This window comes from Sceloporus occidentalis, unplaced genomic scaffold, assembly GCF_023333645.1.
Source record: "Sceloporus occidentalis isolate IW3139 unplaced genomic scaffold, rSceOcc1.0.p SCAF_8, whole genome shotgun sequence".
NCBI classification, from domain to species: Eukaryota; Metazoa; Chordata; class Lepidosauria; order Squamata; family Phrynosomatidae; genus Sceloporus; species Sceloporus occidentalis.
The window spans coordinates 11,600,435-11,620,194 of record NW_028316988.1 but is presented as its reverse complement, the minus strand read 5'-3'; the positions used below and the strand labels follow the sequence as shown (position 1 = coordinate 11,620,194).

The 19,760-nt window shown below is 47.8% G+C and overlaps 3 protein-coding genes across 4 annotated transcripts; 1 reads left to right on the top strand and 2 right to left on the bottom strand.

The window, feature by feature from the left end:
• Positions 1 to 831: 831 nt before the first annotated feature.
• LOC149307906 (lipocalin-like) lies at positions 832 to 4,906 on the bottom strand. The gene is made up of 7 exons (XM_089534635.1): positions 4,533 to 4,906; positions 2,905 to 3,044; positions 2,651 to 2,727; positions 2,054 to 2,167; positions 1,798 to 1,899; positions 1,144 to 1,169; positions 832 to 1,034 (listed from the first exon to the last, which is right to left on the bottom strand). Exons 1-6 carry the CDS (start codon positions 4,629 to 4,631, stop codon positions 1,144 to 1,146), a joined length of 558 nt encoding a protein of 185 aa, XP_089390761.1. The 5' UTR covers positions 4,632 to 4,906; the 3' UTR covers positions 832 to 1,034.
• Positions 4,907 to 6,619: 1,713 nt separating this feature from the next.
• Positions 6,620 to 10,491, bottom strand: LOC149307905 (complement component C8 gamma chain-like). Its single transcript, XM_089536965.1, has 7 exons — positions 10,295 to 10,491; positions 9,009 to 9,160; positions 8,621 to 8,691; positions 8,404 to 8,505; positions 8,144 to 8,245; positions 7,617 to 7,655; positions 6,620 to 7,254 (listed from the first exon to the last, which is right to left on the bottom strand). Exons 1-7 carry the CDS (start codon positions 10,433 to 10,435, stop codon positions 7,244 to 7,246), a joined length of 618 nt encoding a protein of 205 aa, XP_089393091.1. The 5' UTR covers positions 10,436 to 10,491; the 3' UTR covers positions 6,620 to 7,243.
• A 1,416-nt stretch (positions 10,492 to 11,907) lies between these two features.
• On the top strand, positions 11,908 to 19,476 carry LOC149307904 (F-box/WD repeat-containing protein 5-like). Of its 2 annotated transcripts, none has more exons than XM_089534627.1 (9): positions 11,908 to 12,030; positions 13,160 to 13,374; positions 14,219 to 14,376; positions 14,540 to 14,714; positions 15,284 to 15,432; positions 16,034 to 16,562; positions 16,924 to 17,071; positions 17,361 to 17,573; positions 18,174 to 19,476. In XM_089534627.1, the coding sequence occupies exons 2-9, from the start codon at positions 13,179 to 13,181 to the stop codon at positions 18,418 to 18,420; spliced, it is 1,815 nt and encodes a 604-aa protein (XP_089390753.1). In that variant the 5' UTR covers positions 11,908 to 12,030; positions 13,160 to 13,178; the 3' UTR covers positions 18,421 to 19,476. The 2 variants fall into 2 exon arrangements, with proteins under 2 accessions (XP_089390753.1, XP_089390754.1); XM_089534628.1 differs by lacking the exon at positions 11,908 to 12,030 and adding an exon at positions 12,118 to 12,503.
• Positions 19,477 to 19,760: the final 284 nt, after the last annotated feature.

Here is a 19,760-nt window from a genome sequence, read left to right as displayed (position 1 = left end):
CTTATGTATTTCTGCATGGCGGAAAGTGGGTCGGACTGTATAGCCCTTAGGGTCCCTTCCGACTCTAGGGTCCTCTGTATTCCTGCGTGGCAGAAAGGACTGTATGGCACTTACGTTCTCTGCCAACTGTACAATTCCGTGATTTTATCCAAATCAGCACAGATTTGTCTGTCTATGTGTTTCTTTCAATTGTGTGTGTGTTTTTCTGATCCGTTTTGCCTAATATGCAAACCTTGTGGGAGCAATGGCACTTAATGCTTTAACTTTCCTGCTGGAAAACTGCGTTCCCAAAAGATAGAAAATGGTGGATTTCAAAAGTTCTGGTGTCTCTGGAATGAGCAAAACCGGATTAGAGCAATGCAGCCTGATTTTGGGGACCATTCCCAGGATCCGCACCCGCAACCCACCCGGCTTCAATGGGGAGGAAAAGTGCTTGCAACTTTGCAAAAAGACCCAACCTTTATCTAAATCCCTCATTCAGCCTCCAATAATCCCAGGGTATCAAATGCCTCATCTGCAAAGCAGACAAGGTTGCTAAATGCACATTTGGTGATCTTGCCTTCAAAAGGTAATCCCTTTCTTGAAAAGAAGAGACAGATTTCCTGGACAGAGAGGATTTAAAACCATTGAGTTAGGGCCAAAGATGCTTTTGCATCATAATTTGGAATAGCAACAAGTGGGAGAACCAACACAAATCTGGATGGAAAAGAGACCTTTCCTAGCGATGCAAGGAATAAATGGATGTTCAATGCTGCAATGTCTCCTTCCAACCACCTTCATAGATGCTCCCACATCCCCCCAAAAGATCCAACTGAGGCCACAACCCAAGAGTTTGCATTTCTCCTTTTGAATTCTTTTTATTCTTAACCAAAAACAGGTTGCTACAGATTAGGAAGAATAAAGGGAGAATGACGGGATTGAAAGGAAGATGTTGGTGGGGAGGTTTGCTATTCTGGTCAATGGCTGGAAACCCCCAGGATCGCAGACTAAAGGCTGAGCTTGGTCCTTCTTCCTTCCAAGTGATGCGTTTTCGACTGGAAAAGGAAGAAAAGAGAGACAGAGAGGGGAAACGCAATTGAGTATTTCTCTATTCTCTATTTACCATCAACTCCCCATATCCACAGATTTTTGTGCCCGACTCACCTACACCAAATCCTGTATGCAGAGGTCTGTTGGGGAAAAGAAAGGGAAAGGGGTCAAGAAGGAGGGTCCAAACACTTTCTGGATCCCAAACCTTGGTCCTCTATCGGTGTTGCAGACTCCAAATCCCAGAAGCCACAGGAATTCTGGGAGCTGAAGTCCAAAACACCTGGAGGACCAAAGTTTGAGAGCCGTGTTGCGATTTCCCTAACTGCTTTCAAACCGTATTATCGCAAGGTTTTAATTCTCGGGTGCTGTTTCAATCCGTATTGTGAGCTGCCTTGGTTCCCATCTGGGAGAAAGTAGGATAATCAATCAATCAATCAATCAATCAATTGGGGGACGGGCCTTAACCAAAACCGCCAGTCGCACGCCTTGGCTGCATCCGCATTGGGAAAACAATCCACTCTGACACCGCTTTAGCTGCCGCGACTCCATGACATGTAATTTTGGAAATTGTAGTTTTGTGAGCCTCATGGAAGTAAGCAGAAACCTTACTAGGGAGCATGGCCCATCCCAATTCCCTTCTGCCATCCAGAAGGCAGACTCCTAGATCTGGAGGCGACCACCAAAGGCCACCCCCCAAACCCCCTTTTGCCATTGAGGAAGGCCCCCTCCAAGCCCTCGCTGACTGCTGCCATCCCTTTGGGGCCTCACCTGTCCTGGGAAGGAGGAGGATGTTCTCCCGGGTCAAGCCCTGCTCCAAAGCCAGTCGGGTGAACTTCTCCAGCAGCTCCGGTCTCAGCTCCTTGCTTCTCCCTACAGAAAACAAGAGGGCCATCGAATGGAGAAGGGGAGAAAAGGGAGAGGTGCCAGGGAGATGCCTGGGCCTGGCCATGGCAGGGGGGGTCTCTGTGGACCAGAGTCAGCCAAGGCATGGCTGTCCGTAGGCAAGGGGCATGGGTTCACCTACCATAGAGGGTCACCCAGGTGGATGTCTGACCATCCTTGACCTTCTGGGCAAAGAGCAAGGCGTACTCATGGTAGTTGGTCTCCACCACGCGGACGTCCGAAGTGGTTCCCGAATCTGGAATTGGAGCAGAGGAGGACAGATGGAAACCATCACCAAACATGAGATTATTTGCATTGCGGGGTCTTTTCTGCACAAAATTTCATTTGCAGCGCACACAAAATCCCAGGATATTATGCAGAAAAGAACAACCATGAGCATTATGTGCATATATATATATATATATATATATATATATAATTTTCTAGCAAAATACACTGCTCTTGTTGTTGTTGAGTGTGTTTGTGTGTAATGGGATTCTTTAATGTGTGCCTGTCCCTAGACTACAAATCCCAGTGGGAACAAGTTCAAGTGCAATGACTGAGAAGTGCAAATGCACTCGTTTTTGGGGAGACAAAGAAGGACATTTTCATGGAACCAGAGGCTCTACAAAGGCTCTGCAAAGGCAATCTGATCTGGCCCTCTCTTTCTTTTGGAAGGAAAGGAAGAGAAAAGAAGGGTGCCATTGCTCTCCTAGGAGCCGGTCCATCTCTTACTTACAAGAACTTGTGTAGCTGAAGCGCCCCGGTTCCTCTGTCCGGACGAAGAGGCTTTTCCTCGTCTCGCATTTGTCTCCCCTGGAAGAGAGGATGAAGAAAGGGGTCTCCAGAATCAGCATCTTGGGGTCTTTGAGGCATTGCATTTTTAAAAGTAACTCAGTGGCACAACACTCGACAATAACCAAAGTGGCACTTTGCAACACCAGGAAAGCAGCATTGCAAAATTTGGAGAGCTTGGCCACTTGGGTTCCTTACTTCGGGTAAGTGGAGATGACCTCCAGGTCTCCGTCGCTTGTCGGAGTGACTTCCGTGGAGCACATCTTCATGGAGGACTTCTTCTCCTGGAACCAGCGGGAATTGGAGGCAAAGCCAACGCTGAACCATCGCCCCAGGAACTAGAGACAGAGAGAGAAAGACAAGGAGGGTGGACCTTTGCTTTTGCCATCCATCTCACCTGAAAGAACCAAGGCATCCTCTGGGCACCTTTGCACATTTGCAAGTGTGCATTTTCCCCTGTCTCGTTGGCACATCTGTATGCATGCATTTTTCCATCTCCTCTGGACGTTTGTACATTTGCAAGTATGCATTTTTCCATCTCCTTTGGGCACCGTCGCACCTTTGCAAGCATGCATTTTTGCTCTGGTGCAAAGCAGCCCGTTCGCCTTTAGTGGGTAATAAAAAGTCACAGCTTTATTTATCTGTACACGGGTCATAAATCACAGTTTGACAGCCATTAACCATTCATGTTGTCTTGTCAGATATCTAACATATGCATATATTCCCTTACCATAAATCGTGGCATAAATCCAGGCATAAATCATGCCATAAATCATACGTCAATATTCAGATCAGAATATTCCTGCCATGTTTGCACATTTGCAAGAGTGCATTTTCCCACATCTCCTTTGGACATGTTTGCACATTTGCACCCATGCATTTTTCCATATGAGTCTGCCCAAGTTTGGATACCTTTTGGGGAGAGGCCTTAGACCCTCCCAGCTATCCTTCCATAAGGCTTTTTAGGGGGGGGGGGATTTTGGGTGCTGCTGTACTTTGCTATGCTGCCAACATGGCCAGCCCTGGATATGTTTTCCATAAGGAATGCAAAGACCTTTCCATTTAAAAGGCCTTGGATACCGTTCTGGATCCTTTTTGCTCTTTCTTTTCCATTGCGATGGAAAAGAGAATTTGTGTTTTGGAAAGGGAACAATATATTCTACACAAAATAGGTGCCCAAAACAACCCAAATGTTGGATTTTGAGACATAAAAGTACCCTTTCCAAGTGCAATGAACGTCTTTCTTTGTTCGCTTTGCTTGGACATCTCTTATTACGTTATATAACAGAACAGAATATAATCCAGCATGATATAATGGAAACATTATACTATAATACTGTATTGCAGTATATTATAAATGAATATCATATTATAATTATAGTTTTCCACTTGTGAGAAACGGAGGGGAGGAAACACATAGAAAAGTGGGAGATGAACAGGATAACATTTGATGACTCCAAGACAAAAAAGGGGCCAAAGAGCTCAGTCTGGAGCTTGTTGATTTTCCTGCCATTTTCAAAGCCGTATCTAAGAGTAGATTTAATTTTTAAGACTATATATACCACAATCCCTGGTCACTATGTCCAGAGACCTTGCAGGCAGGGGGTTCTGGGAGTTATCATCCCGAAAAAGTAACCACAGGGGATGCTGGGAGCTGCAATCCCCAAAAGCCACTCTTCCCCAGCTTTGCAGCAGAGCAGCTTTCCCAAGTTTGGAAAGGTCACCTTTTTGAAATATAACTCCCAGAATCCTGGTGCCAGCAGGGCTCTACAGGGGATGCTGGGAGCTGCAATCCCTCAAATGCCACTTTTGGAGGGTCCGCTTACCTGTCCTTGCTGGAAGTCGGCTTGGACTGGAACCTGGGCCTGGGCCTGGACCAAGGAGACGAGGGCGAGGCCCCAGAAGGCCAGGAGGCCGCTCTGCATGGCTGGCGTTGCTGTCCTCCCTGTGTCCACTTGCGGTCACTGGTGAAGCCGGACAAAATGCAAGCCAAGGAGGGACTCCGGCAGCCGGAGCTCTATTTATGGCCAGAGAGAGCTCTAGTTCTCTCCCTGCTGACGGTTACGCAAGAGAGAGGAGGAATGTGGAAAATAACACAACAACGCCGACTGAGCGGCCCAAGGCCCTGCGGCCAAAACTAATGCCCCGCAGCGGCACAGACTTTGCAAACCGAGGCGGTTTCCCGGCCAAGTCCACAGCAGGCCAGAAATGCGTCCAAGTCCACAAAGGCCACAAAAACACTGGCTCACTGCATCACAACACACCCCACTTGGAAAAGCGCTTTGTTGCGCATCATACGCTCCTGTGCGCCTTCGCCACCTGGGTCCAAAGGTCAAGCCTTGTGGCCTCTTCTTTCAAAACCTTGACCCTCTCTAAAAGCAAACAGACACAGGGCTTTGTTTGGAGACATGGCCGCAGCCGGGAGCCCTGGACCTTTGGCCTTTGCAACAGCTGACCCTCCAGACACGCTGGGAACCTGCAAGGCGGCTGGAACCAAACTGACCGCTAGAAAAGGGACAATGAGGATGATGATGATGATGATGTCCAGTGTCCAGTTGGCTGAATCAGGCTGACCACTCTGGGAATCCTAGCAGCCCAATTTGGGAGGGAACCCAGAGGTCAGCAACTCCGACTAAGTGCTCCGTTTTCAGGAAGAGCATCCAGACTCTCCCCAAAGACACCCCACTTCTGGAGGCCATTGGCTCCATTGCTGGACCTTTCTGTCTATCGAAAGGCTCCCAGAAGCAAAGGCAGGGCTCCAAGCGAAGCCCCTGACCCGGGACTATTATTCCCCTTAGTTTGGAAGGTTTCCATTTCTCTTGCAAGGCTATAAACCTCAGAATCGGACCAGAGGACCGCCACACCCAGCATCCTGCGTCGCCTCATGCATTGGAAAGCCTTTGTGCAAGCAATATGCAAAGGAAAGAGTTGTGTTCCTGCGGACTACAATGCCTAGCATCCAGTGGCCACAGGGCGAACAGGTGTCCCAGCCGCAAAGGAAGATGAGGCACAGCAAAATGGAGGATATTTGAGAAAAATGAAGGACATGAACAAATACAAGCTAAATACACTCCTATAGATATCAATGCATGCTTCTTAGCCATGTCCAAAATGGAGGGCATTCAAGAGAAACGAAGGACGTGACCAAACGCAGTAGAAAGGAAGCCATGTTGAGAAGGAGAGGCGACTGATAAGGGATCAACTGCAGCCAGGTGAGCAAGGAGCATTTGTCGCCTTTCATTGATGCTCAGCTCTCCTTGAAATGCCTTTTGATGGAGATGGAAAACATCTTCTCTGGCCTTTAATGGTCTTCCTGGGGCTGAGTTCCAGATCTGGACTGTGCAAGAAGACCTTTCCTTCCCAGCAGGATCCGCTGGGAAATGTTATTGTCAATCCCATCGCCCCCGACATACAACAATCCCAACGAACGCTTTGGCTCCACTTTGCCAAAACAAAAAGGATTTACGTCAGAGAGATGTTTGCACAAAGATTGGCCCCTTTTTGTTCTCTCCAGGCAAAAACACACACATTCCTCGGCTTCAAAGCAAGCGACAAAAGGACAAGAAAAGGGGGACAAAACAGACCCATTTGCCCTTATTTTTAACCCCAAATGCATGAAATCTATCCATCCTTGGAGATGTGTTGACTTTACAAGAGGCTTATTTGTATAGACAGGTTTCTGGCTGAGCGCATGACCGGCTCGGAAATAAAAACACGGGGCGACACTCATTAGCGCATGGGCTTTGCACAAGTCGACAACATGTGCAAACAGTTTAAACAGGATGACACACACATATATCAAAAAGCCCCCAAATCTGCCTCTCTCAGCACCTCCATAAACAAACATCCCAAACATTAATTCTTGGACGTCCCAAATCTTGAACTTGTGACTCAAAGATATGGCAGCAAAACACAAAGCAGAAGATCCATTTATTTTTGGCAGACATTGCAAAACCAGGACTCTTCCCCCCCCCAAAAAAAAACTCCAAGGGGTGCAGATCCCCCAAAATCTGCCCTATAAGATCCTGCAACAGGTTTAAGCCAAGCTTAGAAGTTACTTTTTAAAGAGGAGTAAATCTAAGGAGAATTGCTCAGGGCATCCTCCTCTGATCATTGCTCAGAATTTGGAGAGGTTGCTTGGGGGGGGGGGGGGCAATCATTTAATTAATTAATTAATTAATTAAAATTAATATTTAACTTTCTTTTCTGCAAGTCGGCACTAATAAAGTTATGGACCCGATTGGGCTTTGCAAGACATCGTCTTCCTCAATCCCAAAACTCCAGAGACATTTCGATCGCAAACCACTTTGGACCCAAAAAAAGGGCAACACAAACCATCAGATTGTGCCCCAAATATTTTAATGTCAGTTCCTTGGAAACTTGGGGAATATCTGCTTTTTCTTCTTGCATTTAGTTTTAATCTGAAACCAAACAGTCCAGAAGAAAAGCTCAAAATGGCAAAGAAGGAGATGCTTTGGGAAGCGTCCGGCGTTTCGACTGATCCGACGCGGAGCGCGCACTTTTGCAAAATCCGGATTCATTCTGACTCTGGAAAGCAGAATAAAAAGTCTAGGTTTTGGGGTGGAAAGGGAGAAATTGCACTAAAGACAGTTGCCTCAGGCCTCCATAAAACAGCCCCCAAATCCCCTAATCCCGCCATGGCTCCAGTTTATGGATCCCTGGGATTTGTAGTCCAGTAACGTATTTCGCATCCTGAGCCAAAGAGAAAACTACATATCCCAAGACTTCATGTTTATAGCTCTGGTTGTTGCATATTTTGCAAAACCCACTTCAAATCTCATTTTTTGGGGGGCAATGGCAGGATAGAGATGATGATGATGATGATGATGATGATGATGATGATGACGACATTTAGATTAAAAAATGGCACTTGAATATGTGCAACTCACCGTCCAAAGTGTGGAAGGAGTCCGCCTTGTTGCAAAATCCTGCAGGAAAGGGATTAAAGGGATGCAATTAAATGTCTTATCATTTATATATGTTTAAAAGTCCAGAGTGCCCCAAATCCACATCTTTTCTCCTCGCCCTGATGCCTTTCCATACAGGGAAAGTATTCAGAGAAAGCAGCACTCTGCGCATGCCCAGGGGACCTTTCAGGAAAGAAGAATTCAACCAAGTCCTCTTTCCTGCTGAACCCCAAAGTTTGCAAAGGTTAATTGTTTGGCATTGGACTCCGGAGACAAGGGTTCGAATCCACAGTGGCCCTGGGCAAGTCGCACTCTCTCAGCCACAATGGCAAACAAATGGGCAAACCTTGCCAAGAAACACCCCGCAATAGTGTCGTCATTAAGGTTGGAAAGGATGAGAAGGCACACAATAACAACATGCCAGCTCTGGCTTGGGGATTCTGGGGGTTGTAGTCCCAAAAAAGTCATTTTTTCCCCCAAATGCCAAGTTTATATACCAACGTTCGCACCATAGACAGGGTAGTAATAAATGAAATCCTCATCCATTCCCAGTTCCGCGACACGGCGCTTGTATTTCGCCATGATGGCGTCTCCGACGTTGGCACTTCGTCCTGACAAAAAGCCAAAAAGGGCCAATAAATCATTTTAAAAATTCATTTCCCCCTCCTTTTAAGCAACAGTTTTGCTTTCTTGGAACATCAAAGTCAGGCTGACATTCTCAAGGCTCAGAAAGCGCAGCTTTGGAGGCCTCTTCCCTCCTCTTCCTCACCGTAAAGTTTGGCTGAGATCCTTTGGCCCTTTTGGAGGAAGAGGACGGCGTATGCGCTGTAGTCCGTCTCCCCAACCGCCGCTTCCATGGTCGGCCCACGGCCTGCAAAGGGACCACCGAGAGAAAAGTTACTTTCTCCTCATGCAATTGGGCCATAAAGAAAAGTAACATGAATCAGACCCAAAGGCGCATGCATGCTTCCAGCATGGAAACATACCTATGATGTGGAACCGGCCATGGATGCCGCTCGGGACATAGGTCTGTGTGACGTTCCAGCAGTGGCCATCCCTGCAGAGACAAAGAAGGAAAGGAAACTGTTAATTATATATATATATATATATATATATATATATATATATATATATTGATTTATTAATTAATTATCATGCTTATTTGCATTGGGACTCAAAGCGGCTTACAGTCTAAAAACACAGCACCATTGAGACCCTGCAAAAGTGACCGTTAAACTGGAATTAGGCTAAAGCTTGCAAAGAAGATTCAATCAGGATGGAGACTCTTTTCTTTATACTTTCATGTCTCTCCAGGATAGATGGCATCTATCATCATCATCGTCGTCGTCGTCGTCGTCGTCCTTGGATACTCACAAGGGTCGGAAGGTGTTGACAGCCAGGGATTTCTCGGAGGACGGCCCATGGAGGACGCTGACCACGGCGTTGATGGCCTCCAGGCGGTGGTGGTTCTCGGCCAGATAGGGACAGCGGGACGCGACGGCGATCAGGAACCATTTCCCTGCAAACTGCGGAGGTAGAGAGTGAGGAAGGGGCATTGCAGCCCCTCCGGCCAGGGATGGTCATCTGGGTGACCATGAGAGGCCTCCAAAGCCCAGCCTCTGCTGGACCTCCACTGATGATGGCCGACGCTCAGGGCATTGGGCTTCATGCAGCAAATACAGCTAGAAGTCTTTATCAAGCTCACATCTTTTGCAAAGCTTATGGTCAACTCCTCAGACCAGGAATTGTCATCTGGGTCACCAGAGAAGTCCCCAGACCTCCAAGCATCTATGGCCGATATTCAGGTCACCGTGCTTAATGCAGATGATGAATTAAGAAACCTCCATCTTTATCAGGATCACATCTTCTGCAAAGCCTATGGGTCAAGTGGTCAGACCAGGGATGGTCATCTGGGTCACTATGAGAGTCTCCAGACCTCCAAGGCCTGCTGGACCCACTTCTCAGGACCAGAGGAGGAATCCCAAGGCAAAAGGCCTTTATTGCAGGTCAGTTTCCCATTATTTTTATGCTCAATTGTTTATTTTGAAAAACAAGAGTGATCCCCAAACTCTGTCCTTCCAAAAGGTTTAGTTTAGTTCAGTTGAAAACAAATAGGATTTCAAACCAGAGAGACACTTTGGATGCCAGTTTAATTTGGTGACCATTGCAAAGCATGCTCTTTTAAATGTGTCCTTTTGACAAGCTTTGCGTTTGTGTTTGTGTGCATTTAGAGGACATCTTCTCTCGCATGCGGATCATGGCTTTGTAATCCAATCAAAAAGGGCCCGAAACTGCATTGTCTTTGGCCAGGAAAAAGATAAGAGAAGGAAGATAAGAGATAAACAACGGAGGGGGATAAAAGCCACAATTGTGCAAGAATCGCAAGGCACTTTGGCTTCCCGAAACTAAGCTTCTTTTCTCCAAGAGGAACAGAGAAGTTGGCAAGAGAAAATCAACTATTTTGATTTTGATTTTAGGGAATTATTGTGTTATTATTGATTGATAGACTATCTGATTGATTGCCAGGAACATACATACATACATACATATATATGGGGAAAGCAGTTTGGCCAAGCAGACCCCAGGATAGGTTTGCTTAGGGCTGCCCTAAGTTGGAAATGCAAGCCGCGAATGCAATGGCCTTCTTTGGAGCCGCTCACCTTTTCGGGGTCAAAGTCCTCCTGGACCTGGAGGGCATCAATGGCCTTCTTTTGGGCCGAGGGGGGTCTCCTGGTGCGCTGGACGTTGGCCGGAGAGGCCAGCAGGAGGCCGCAGAGGAACAGGCGCAGGAGGGATGGCATGACGGCGGCTGGACAGACGCCTCTGGAGTGGCCTGAGTCCGGTTGCAGCCCAGAGAAGACAGAAGAGGACAGTGGCCTCCTGGTCAGTCCTTTGTCCAGGCCAGCCCTTGATAAAGGAGAGGCCAAAGGGCAAGAAGGTCAGCCCCAAAGTCAGCGGGGAATTTGGACGGTTGCACAAGACCCAGAGGCTGCAATGGTTCACAGGCGCAAAAGCAGGACCCAAGCGGTCAAGGGGCAAAGGACAACAACACCCAGCATCCCCAAGGCAGGAGGTGTCTCTATGGGGACAAGCAAAGCGCACAGAACGCATCCACGCTGGATTCTGCATCAGGCAAAGGGCATAAGCATCAGACAGGAGGACAACATTTTAAATATATACAGTCGACCCTTCTTATACACGGATTTTTATACAAGGATTCAAGCATAAACAGTTTGAAAATGTTCCAAAAAAGTATAAATTTACCTTGATTTTTCATTTTTTATAAGGGACACCATTTTGCTATGTCATTATATTTATTGGGACTTGAGCATACACGGATTTTGTTATACACGGGGGATCTTGGAACCAAACCACAGTGTATAACAAGGGTCCACTGTATGTGTATATATATATATATATATATATATATATATATATGAATACATATATTCATATACAATTTTTTTAAAAAATCCTTCAATATGATTCTATATATAAAAGGTAAAACCAAGGTTTGCTCTCCCTCTCTCTCTATATATATATATGTGTGTGTGTGTGTGTGTGTGTGTGTGTGTGTGTAAAATCAAGGTTTGCTCTCTATATATAATGGTAAATATATATAGATGTGTGTGTAAAATGGTAAAATCAAGGTTTGCTATATACATATATAATATGGTGTGTATGTATATGTGTGTGTGTGTGTGTGTGTGTGTGTATATATATATATGGTAACATCAAGGTTTGCGCTCTCTCTCTCTCTCTCTCTATATATATATATATATATATATATATATATATATATGAAGCCCTGGTGGCGCAGTGGTTAAATGCCTGTACTGCAGCCACACTCAAAACCACAAGGTTGCGAGTTCAAGACCAGCAAAAGGGCCCAAGCTCGACTCAGGCTTGCATCCTTCCGAGGTCGCTAAAATGAGTACCCAGACTGTTGGGGGCAAATTAGCTTACTTGCTAATTAGCTTACTTGCTGTTCACCGCTATGATCTTTGGAATAGCGGTATATAAATAAAACAAATTATAATTATTATATATATAAAGGTTTAATGGTAAAATCAAGGTGTGTGTGTGTGTGTGTGTGTGTGTGTGTGTGTGTGTGTATAAAACAATAAATATACATATAAAAAGAAACACATCTTTCCCTGATGAAGAAGCCAGAGGTAAAAAAGGGCTCCAAGCTCCCCCTTGTGGCAGGACTGGGAATTTCTCCGCTCACTCGCTCTGGGCTCAGCTAGTTAGGCCTGTGAGGAAAGAGAATGACCGATTTGATGCCTAGAGCGGCAATAACCACAGAGCACACCATGCGAGAGCGGCCCCAGTGCCCCAAACCGGAAGTTTATGGGAACTGGGCCGGAAGTGACGGAGAAACAGCTGGAGGAAGGTCTGTGGGGTGGGGGGGCAGGGATCTTCCTTAATGGGGGCCTCTGTTGGGGGAGGGGCGGGAGGAAGGGGTCCAGAGAGTCAAAGGGGGAGGGGCCAGGGCTTGGGAAAGTTAATTTTTGGGGGGGATCACGACTCCCAGCATCCATCCCCCAACCAACAGGGACAGCTGTAGTCCAAGGAAGGAACTTTTTTACCCAGTCTGCAAAAAATGTAACGTCCCCAAATTGTGGGGTAAAGCCATTGCTGGGAATGGCAAGAATAAGATGCTCTCGCAAGGCAGCAAAGGGGGGCCCTGGGAGTTGCAGTCTCCAAAGTAACTTCTGCAAACTGTCTTGGGTTTGGGGGGTTTCATACACCTCCCTCCAAAGGAAAAAAAAGGAACTTGGGGTAGGGCTTCGGGAGCTGCCCAAAAGTAACTTCTTCCCCTCAGAAGATGATTCTGGCTCCTGATAGTTTAGCTCCATTTTAATGGTCAGTTTTTAATAGTTCTGTGCTTTGGATCCCAATTTTGAGGAAGAAAGTGGGATAGAAATAAATAGAATGATAATGATAATAATAATAATATCATATTTTATATATTACTATATTTATTATTATTTATGCTGTAACATATACAACTATTATGTACTATAATATATATACATTAATATATTACTATATATTACATAGTATATAATAATAAATTATATTAGATATTATTGGATATTATTATCGTATTATATATCTATATTATAATACATATCATAAATTATATTGTATAATATATAATAATACATAATAATGATGATGAGATTAGGAAGAGGAAGTATCTAATGCTTAGGAGGAATCCTGTCCTTTCATTTTTAGCTTCCTTTGAACAAAAGATGATGATGATGACGACGATGATGACGATGATTACAATACTAATAATACTGTTTATTTCTCCACCGCTTTCCTCTTCCGAGTCCTGAAGGGATCCCAGGGCTCATCCAGCCTGACCCTCACCATTCAAGGATGCAGAAACGGAGCAGTCCTGAGAGATGGCCGCTGCCACTGTCCAGAGAAAGCCAGCTCTTGTGCTCTCCGCTGCTTCCTTCGTCCATCCCTGGACGGCGTCCCTCTCACCCCTTGTCCCTCTCTTCTTCCAGGCCGTGACAGAATGCCACCATGGAGGGCAGGGTTGCCCCACTCCTTCTCCCGGACAGCGTCCTCTTTGAGATCTTCCTCTACTTGGACTACGTGGACCTGCTCTCAGCGGGCCAGACGTGTCGGCAGTGGTGCGCCGTGGCCCAGGACGAGGTCCTCTGGAAGGAGCAGTTCTACCGGTATTTCCGGGTGGCTAGAGACGTCCCTCGGCACCCAGGTAAGGTCGCCTTCACTGGAATCCTAGAGTTGAAAGAGGCCACAAGGGCCACCCAGTCCAACCCCATCCTGCCATGCAGGAAATCATTACCCTTGCCTTGGATTCGTCCAACTGGAACCAAAGCAAGTCCTGCTGAACTAAAAAGCATCCCCCCATAGATTTGGGAGAATGGAGGCTCTCTTAACTCAGAGGGTTCCACTCATTTTGAGAATGGAGCAGACGTGTCCGAAGCTCCCTAAATGGACACACTCTTTCTTCTCTTGCTCCATCTGCCCTCAGAATCATAGACATATTAATTGCCTGAACTGATCTGAATTCAGGCCACAGTGCTGTGCTATAATTCTTGAATGAGGCCATCCCATCAGATGATACCTGCTTTGGAAATGAGGCTTCACAAGAAGGCTGGCCCCCAAATTTGGGGAGACTCTGCTGCCCTGATGCTGGGCCCCAAAAGTGGGAAACCCACCCTAGATTTGCCCCAGATACACAGCCCAGTCTCTTCCTCCTTTCAAAGCCTTTTGACAAATATTCAGGAGCGCTTTAACTGCCTCCTCTTCCTGTTTTTGCTTCTTACTTATAGCTCTATTTTTCTTGTTGTCTTATTGTTGGGTTTCTTGCATTTTGTAGTATTTCTGTTGCACTCTGGTTTATTAGTGCCTTGTTTCAGTTTCCTGAACATTTATGACAACTGCAGAGACTCCCCCAAGGGTGAGGGATGGTGGGAGCTGCAGTCCAGCAATGTCCAGAGGGCTGTGTGATTTGCACCCCTAGACTAAAGGGGCGATAGATACTTCCATGGAAGTGTCTTCCTATCCCCCACCTGCCTCACTGTCTTCTGCCGCAGCTGCTGTTTCGTGGTACAGTGAGTTCCAGCGTCTCTATGACACCATTCCCTGCATCGAAGTGGAGACCCTGAAGGACCACTGCGACCAAGTCCTCCACCTCAGCTTCTCCCACAACAGCTACCTGTTCGCCTCCTGCTCCAAGGACTGCACCGTCAAGGTGATGGACATTAGGAGGCACTAAAAATAACGCTAATGGTTGGGGTATTTCAATGCTTCAAAAGTGGAGAGCAACACTGGGAGTTGTAGTCCAACCAGATCTGGATGTATGCACAATTCCTACCCATTTTTGAGTACCCTTCTCCTCCTCTTCTTCTTTGCAGATCTGGAACAACGACCTCAAGATCTCCCTGCTCCACAGTGCCAGCATGAAGAAGTACAATTGGAGCTACACACAGTTCTCCCAGTTCAACGCGGACGATTCCCTCCTCCTTGTCTCAGGGGTCTTTGTGGGGCCCCGGACCTCCTCCTCAGGGGAGATCGCCGTCATCAGCCTCGGTGAGACAGCAGGGCCACTGTGGGTGTAGGAGGGCCACCTCTTGGCTTGGGGCACCTCCTGGGACAGGAGAATGAGGGACGATAGTGGAAAGGGGACGCCTCACCAGCAAACTGTGGCCAAGATTCTGCCGTGTGCATAGCTCCACATGTGCCGTTCTTGTCTTTTCACTCCCTGAAAGCTGTCAATCACCAGGTTTGGGGAGAGGAAGGAGGGCTAGTAGATTCAGACCATAGAGAAGCAGCCGGTCTCAGCTGGGGAGAAATGAAATGCAAACACCTTGTCCTTCTCCCTGGAGCCCAGAGCAGCCAAATCTTCACAGTCTGAATAGCCTTTCCCTCTCTTCCTATCATTGCACTGTTTAACAACCACAATTAGTATAATCAGTGGTGAGGGATGCTGGTAGTTACAACTCAGCAATGTCTAAAGGGCTCCACAGGGCTGGCACCAGGATGGGCTACCAGATTTAGGCCTTCTGGCTAACAGGCTGCAGCAAGGACTGAAATCCAACAGGCTGTGGGTTTTTTAATTGTCATCCTGGCCAAACGTCTTCCATGTCCTCTCCTTTCAGAGGACTTCACGCTCCTGTCCCGGGTGCGGAACAAGCCTTACGACATCTTTGGCTGCTGGCTGAACGAGACCAACCTGATCTCAGGGAACCTGCACCGCATCGGCTACCTGACCTCCTGCTCTGTCTTGTGGCTGAACAACGCTTTTCAGGTGAGCCAAGGCATTCCCGGGGCAAGCAGCTGTGATAGAATCCTTGATTAGCAAAGCACCCCCAAGGGTCATCTAAACTGACCCTCAGTGGGGCAGGAATGCCATGCTAAGCCACCCAACCTCTGCCTAAAAGCCTCCAGTGAAGGTGTTTCATCATAATTTCTTAGAAGGATATTATCGTTTAATATACTTGTTTCATAATATTGTTGTTTAATATAACAATAGAATTGTTTGAATGCATATTCAGTGACAGAGGTTTCATCAGAGGGCAGAAACCCATCTGGCTAGTGGTTCCGAAGCTTTTGGTCTTCCGGGTATTTTGGACTTCAACTCCCTGTTATCAGTTTGGCCAACAGTCAGGAATTCTGGCAGTTGCAGTCCAACGCATTTGGAGTTTGAGAACCATTAGACTAGGCAATTATTCTGAGTTGTTTCCTTATTCATTTTCATGGCATCAAAAAATGGGCTGCCGTGCATTTCTGTTGGATACCTCTTGCCACAAGGAGGTTCTCCCTAATAGTCTCAGTGGGGCTGGATTTTGGAAGGGGACTGAGCTTCCTGACCCCTTCCCAACGCCGCCTGCCTACCTTTCCTCCTGCAGGGCATTGAGTCGGAGAACACAAACGTCGTGAAGAGGCTGTTCAAGATCCAGAACCTCAATGCCAGCACCATCCGGACAGTGATGGTGGTGGACTGCAGCCGCTACGCCACCCCTGACCTTCTGCTGGACCACGGGGAGCCATCAGGGGATGGCAATGCCACCTCCTGCAAGGTCATTGACCTCTCCGGTGACAGCGAGGAGGAGGAAGATGAGGAGGAGGAGGAAGAAACGGAAGATGGTCGGCAACGACAGCTGCCCCACAGGCGGAAAATGGAACCAGACCTGGGTCCAGAGGGGGCTGAGAGTGAGGCTGCGGCAGATGATGAGCTGAACCACTTCCTGAGTGACCTGGTTCAGGGCCGCATCCGTCCCGTCATGACTGAGATGGAGATGGAGACTAAAGTGGCCCAGCTCCTGGCCCGGAACAAGACGAAGCCGCCGGAGCCCAACCTGCTCTCCACCGAAGGCGGCACCAAGAAGTACCTGATCTTCACCACAGGGTGCCTCACCTATTCCCCCCACCAGATCGGTAAGGGCAAGAGCAGAGGGGTTGGGGGAGCCTCCAGCTGCAGGGGCAGTCCCTCTCAGACTGACAAATTCCAGGGAATAAAAGGAGGAGAGGGCCTGGGTTTTTAAACAAGGCATATCCCATAGGTACCTGGCAGTTTAGCAGGATGATGGACGGACCTTAGGTTCTGCTCCAAAGAGGAAGGCAGTTGTTAATGGTCCCTTGAGGCTGCAGGGTGACGTCCAGCATCACAACACCTGCTTCTCTCCTTCCTTGCTGGTTTATTATCCTCCCTTCCTCCTGACCTGGGGCCCAAACACAACAAGGTCCATCTCATTTCCAATTCCATTCTCTTCTTCTTCCTCCTCGCCTTCCTCTTTAGGGATTAAGCAGATCTTGCCACACCAGATGACCACCGCTGGCCCTGTCCTGGGAGAGGAGAGGCAGTCGGAGAGGTTCTTTGACTCGCTGGACCACGTCATCGATATCCACGGCCACATCATTGGCATGGGCCTCTCCCCAGACCACAGGTGAGGGGTCCACACCTGGTTGGCAGCAAGGCTGAGCCAAGGAGAAATAAAAACACAGGACAAATAAGAACGTTAATGCACACTTAAGCCAGTCGCAATGTTGAAATAAAAGGCCACTTTAAAAATACATTGATAAAAACGCATCCTTTCACAGCCCCTTCCTCATCTTACCCCTCTGCCTGAAGCAATGGCTCGCTCCTTCCTTCCTTCCTTCCTTCCTTCCTTCCTTCCTTCCTTCCTTCCTTTTTCTTTCTTGGCAAGCCCAACCAAGCCACCCTCTCCTTTCCAGGTACCTGTATGTGAACAGCCGGTCTTGGCCCCCGGGCTGCATCATCTCGGACCCCTTGCAGCCGCCCCCCATCGCTGAAGAGATCGACCTCCACGTGGTGGACCTCAAGACCATGAAGGAGGTCAAGCGAGCCCTGCGGGCCCACCGAGCCTACACCCCTGGCGAGGAATCGCTCTTCATCTTCCTCGACGTCAGCAAGGACTTTGTGGCCAGGTGAGTACAATGCAAAACCCTACTTTCCGTTTGCTTACAAACAGAGAAGGAAGTAAAACAAGGGCTGAATTATCTGCAGTTAAAAAATATATAACCAAGCCATGCATTTCAGTACACCGTCATGCTGTTAACTTACCTGTAATACACTCCTTACTCTCATTTCATAAACAGACTTTTCTTTCTGTGAGGCCTTGAACAAGGTGCTGGGCTTTCTGTCTTTTTATTATGTTTCCTGTTTTTAACCAGTTTTCATTTTATTTTATTTTTGATAGTTGAATCATTTTTGTTTTGTATTTGTGATTTTAACGACAGGTTAATCTGTTGTAAGCTGCCTTGAGTCCAGAACTGGGGGAAAGGCAGGATATAAATATAATGATAATTTCTGGAACTTGGAGAGGACTGGGGAATTGTTCAGGGGGAATCTCCTAGCCTTGCCAGATATAAGGCCCTTGTTAGGATGCTTAAAGCTCATCACTTTCCCTTTTGGAGAAGCCTGGGATGTCTAGTTTCATGGCTGGGATGCTTCCAGATTATCTGCTTCAAGGAAAAGGAAAAAGACCCATGTTTTGTTGATCTCTTTCTCATGTACCTCCCATGCAGTGGGGCAGAGGACCGCCACGGCTACATCTGGGACCGGCACTACGACATCTGCCTGGCCAAACTGCGGCACAATGACGTGGTCAACTCAGTGGCCTTCAGCCCTGTGGAGCAGGAGCTCTTGCTGACCGCCAGCGCAGACGGCACTGTCAAGGTCTGGCGCTCGCCCCGCACCGTCCGGATCTTCCAGGCCGAGAAGCCCCGGCCTCACAGGCCCCTCTTCTCTTGGGCCACCAACCAAAGACCTTGACTCAGGTTGGGGGCTCCCACATTCGCCCTCAACCGGCTGACCTTAGCCTGTGCCTTGGTGCGGACGAGTTGGCTTCGCTCCCTCGGACACGCAAAGCCTTGGCCAAGAGCTGCAGAGGATTGTGGGGTAGGATCGGGGCCTTGCAGGGATTCCTCTGCCTTCCTTGGACACTTGTTTTGTTAAATGTAGGTTTGGCTCACACACACACACACACATGCGGGAAACTGTCTCTGGCGCCTTTTCTGTTAAGACCTTAGATGGGTCCTGTCACAGAGGTGCCAGCTCTCTTTCAAGCAGGGCTCCTGTGCCTTTCTTTTAAAAAAGCAGCCCTGGAGAAATCAGACCTTTCCTGGCACAGAGGTTCCCTGCTGTTGAGGGACATGATGGAAGAGAAGTTTAGTTTCTTGACACGCACAGATGCTAGTTTTGAACTTTGCTTACTAGCACATTGGATCCCTGGGGAAATCAGGAGGCCATCTGGCCACATGCTTTGGCCGGCAAGATGACCCTGACAAGGTTTGAATTGGGATGGACGACACCCTGTCTGTGAATGGAGGGAAGGCATCGCTTTTGTGCTAAGTGTTTTTGTAAAAGGGTGGAGGGGGAGAGGGCTTGGGGAAATTAATTTTGGGGAACCATGTCCAGAATCCTGTTAATGGCAATGGATACATCTTTTTGGACAGAGTGCAATTCTGTAGCCCTCTGGCAATGTCCCAAATCCCCCCTTCCTGGCAGCGCAGCCAAAGCAATGACAGTTTCCCTTTCTTTAAAGCACTTGCAGAATGAGAAGGAAATTATGTAGGAAGAGTTCAAGAAAGGATGCTCTGCTTCACAGCGTGGCTACAAACACACTTCTAAAGCCATGGCTGAAAGGCTTGATGTTTTCCCCAGCTGCCTAGAACATTATTCTCCAGAACAAAGCACTTGCCTCCTATTTAACCGCGTGGCACTGAACCTGAGGATCTTTGCGTGGGGCATCCACGCTCCCAGCACCCGCAATGCCCTCGGCTGCTCCGTCCAACGTGGCCCCAATAAAAGCTTTCCTTGAGCACAAAACTCCTCTGAGTCCAGACCTTCCATGCAAGTGGCTAGGGAAAGGGGTCTCTGCTGCTCCCCACCAAGAAGGGAGGAATAGACAGGTGCTACATAGAAAGAGAAAGGATTCCTTTGGGGATATCTGGCCCACATGCAACAGCTCCCCTGCCCTTTATATCCCTATACATACTTCTCCAGGGCTTGGGAGTGGAGTCCTCCAAAAAGGCTTCCCCTCAAGCTCTGGGGAAACTGCAGTCCAGGGCCAGGAGGAAGCCCCATTTTGGGCCAAGCAGACCCTTGAATTC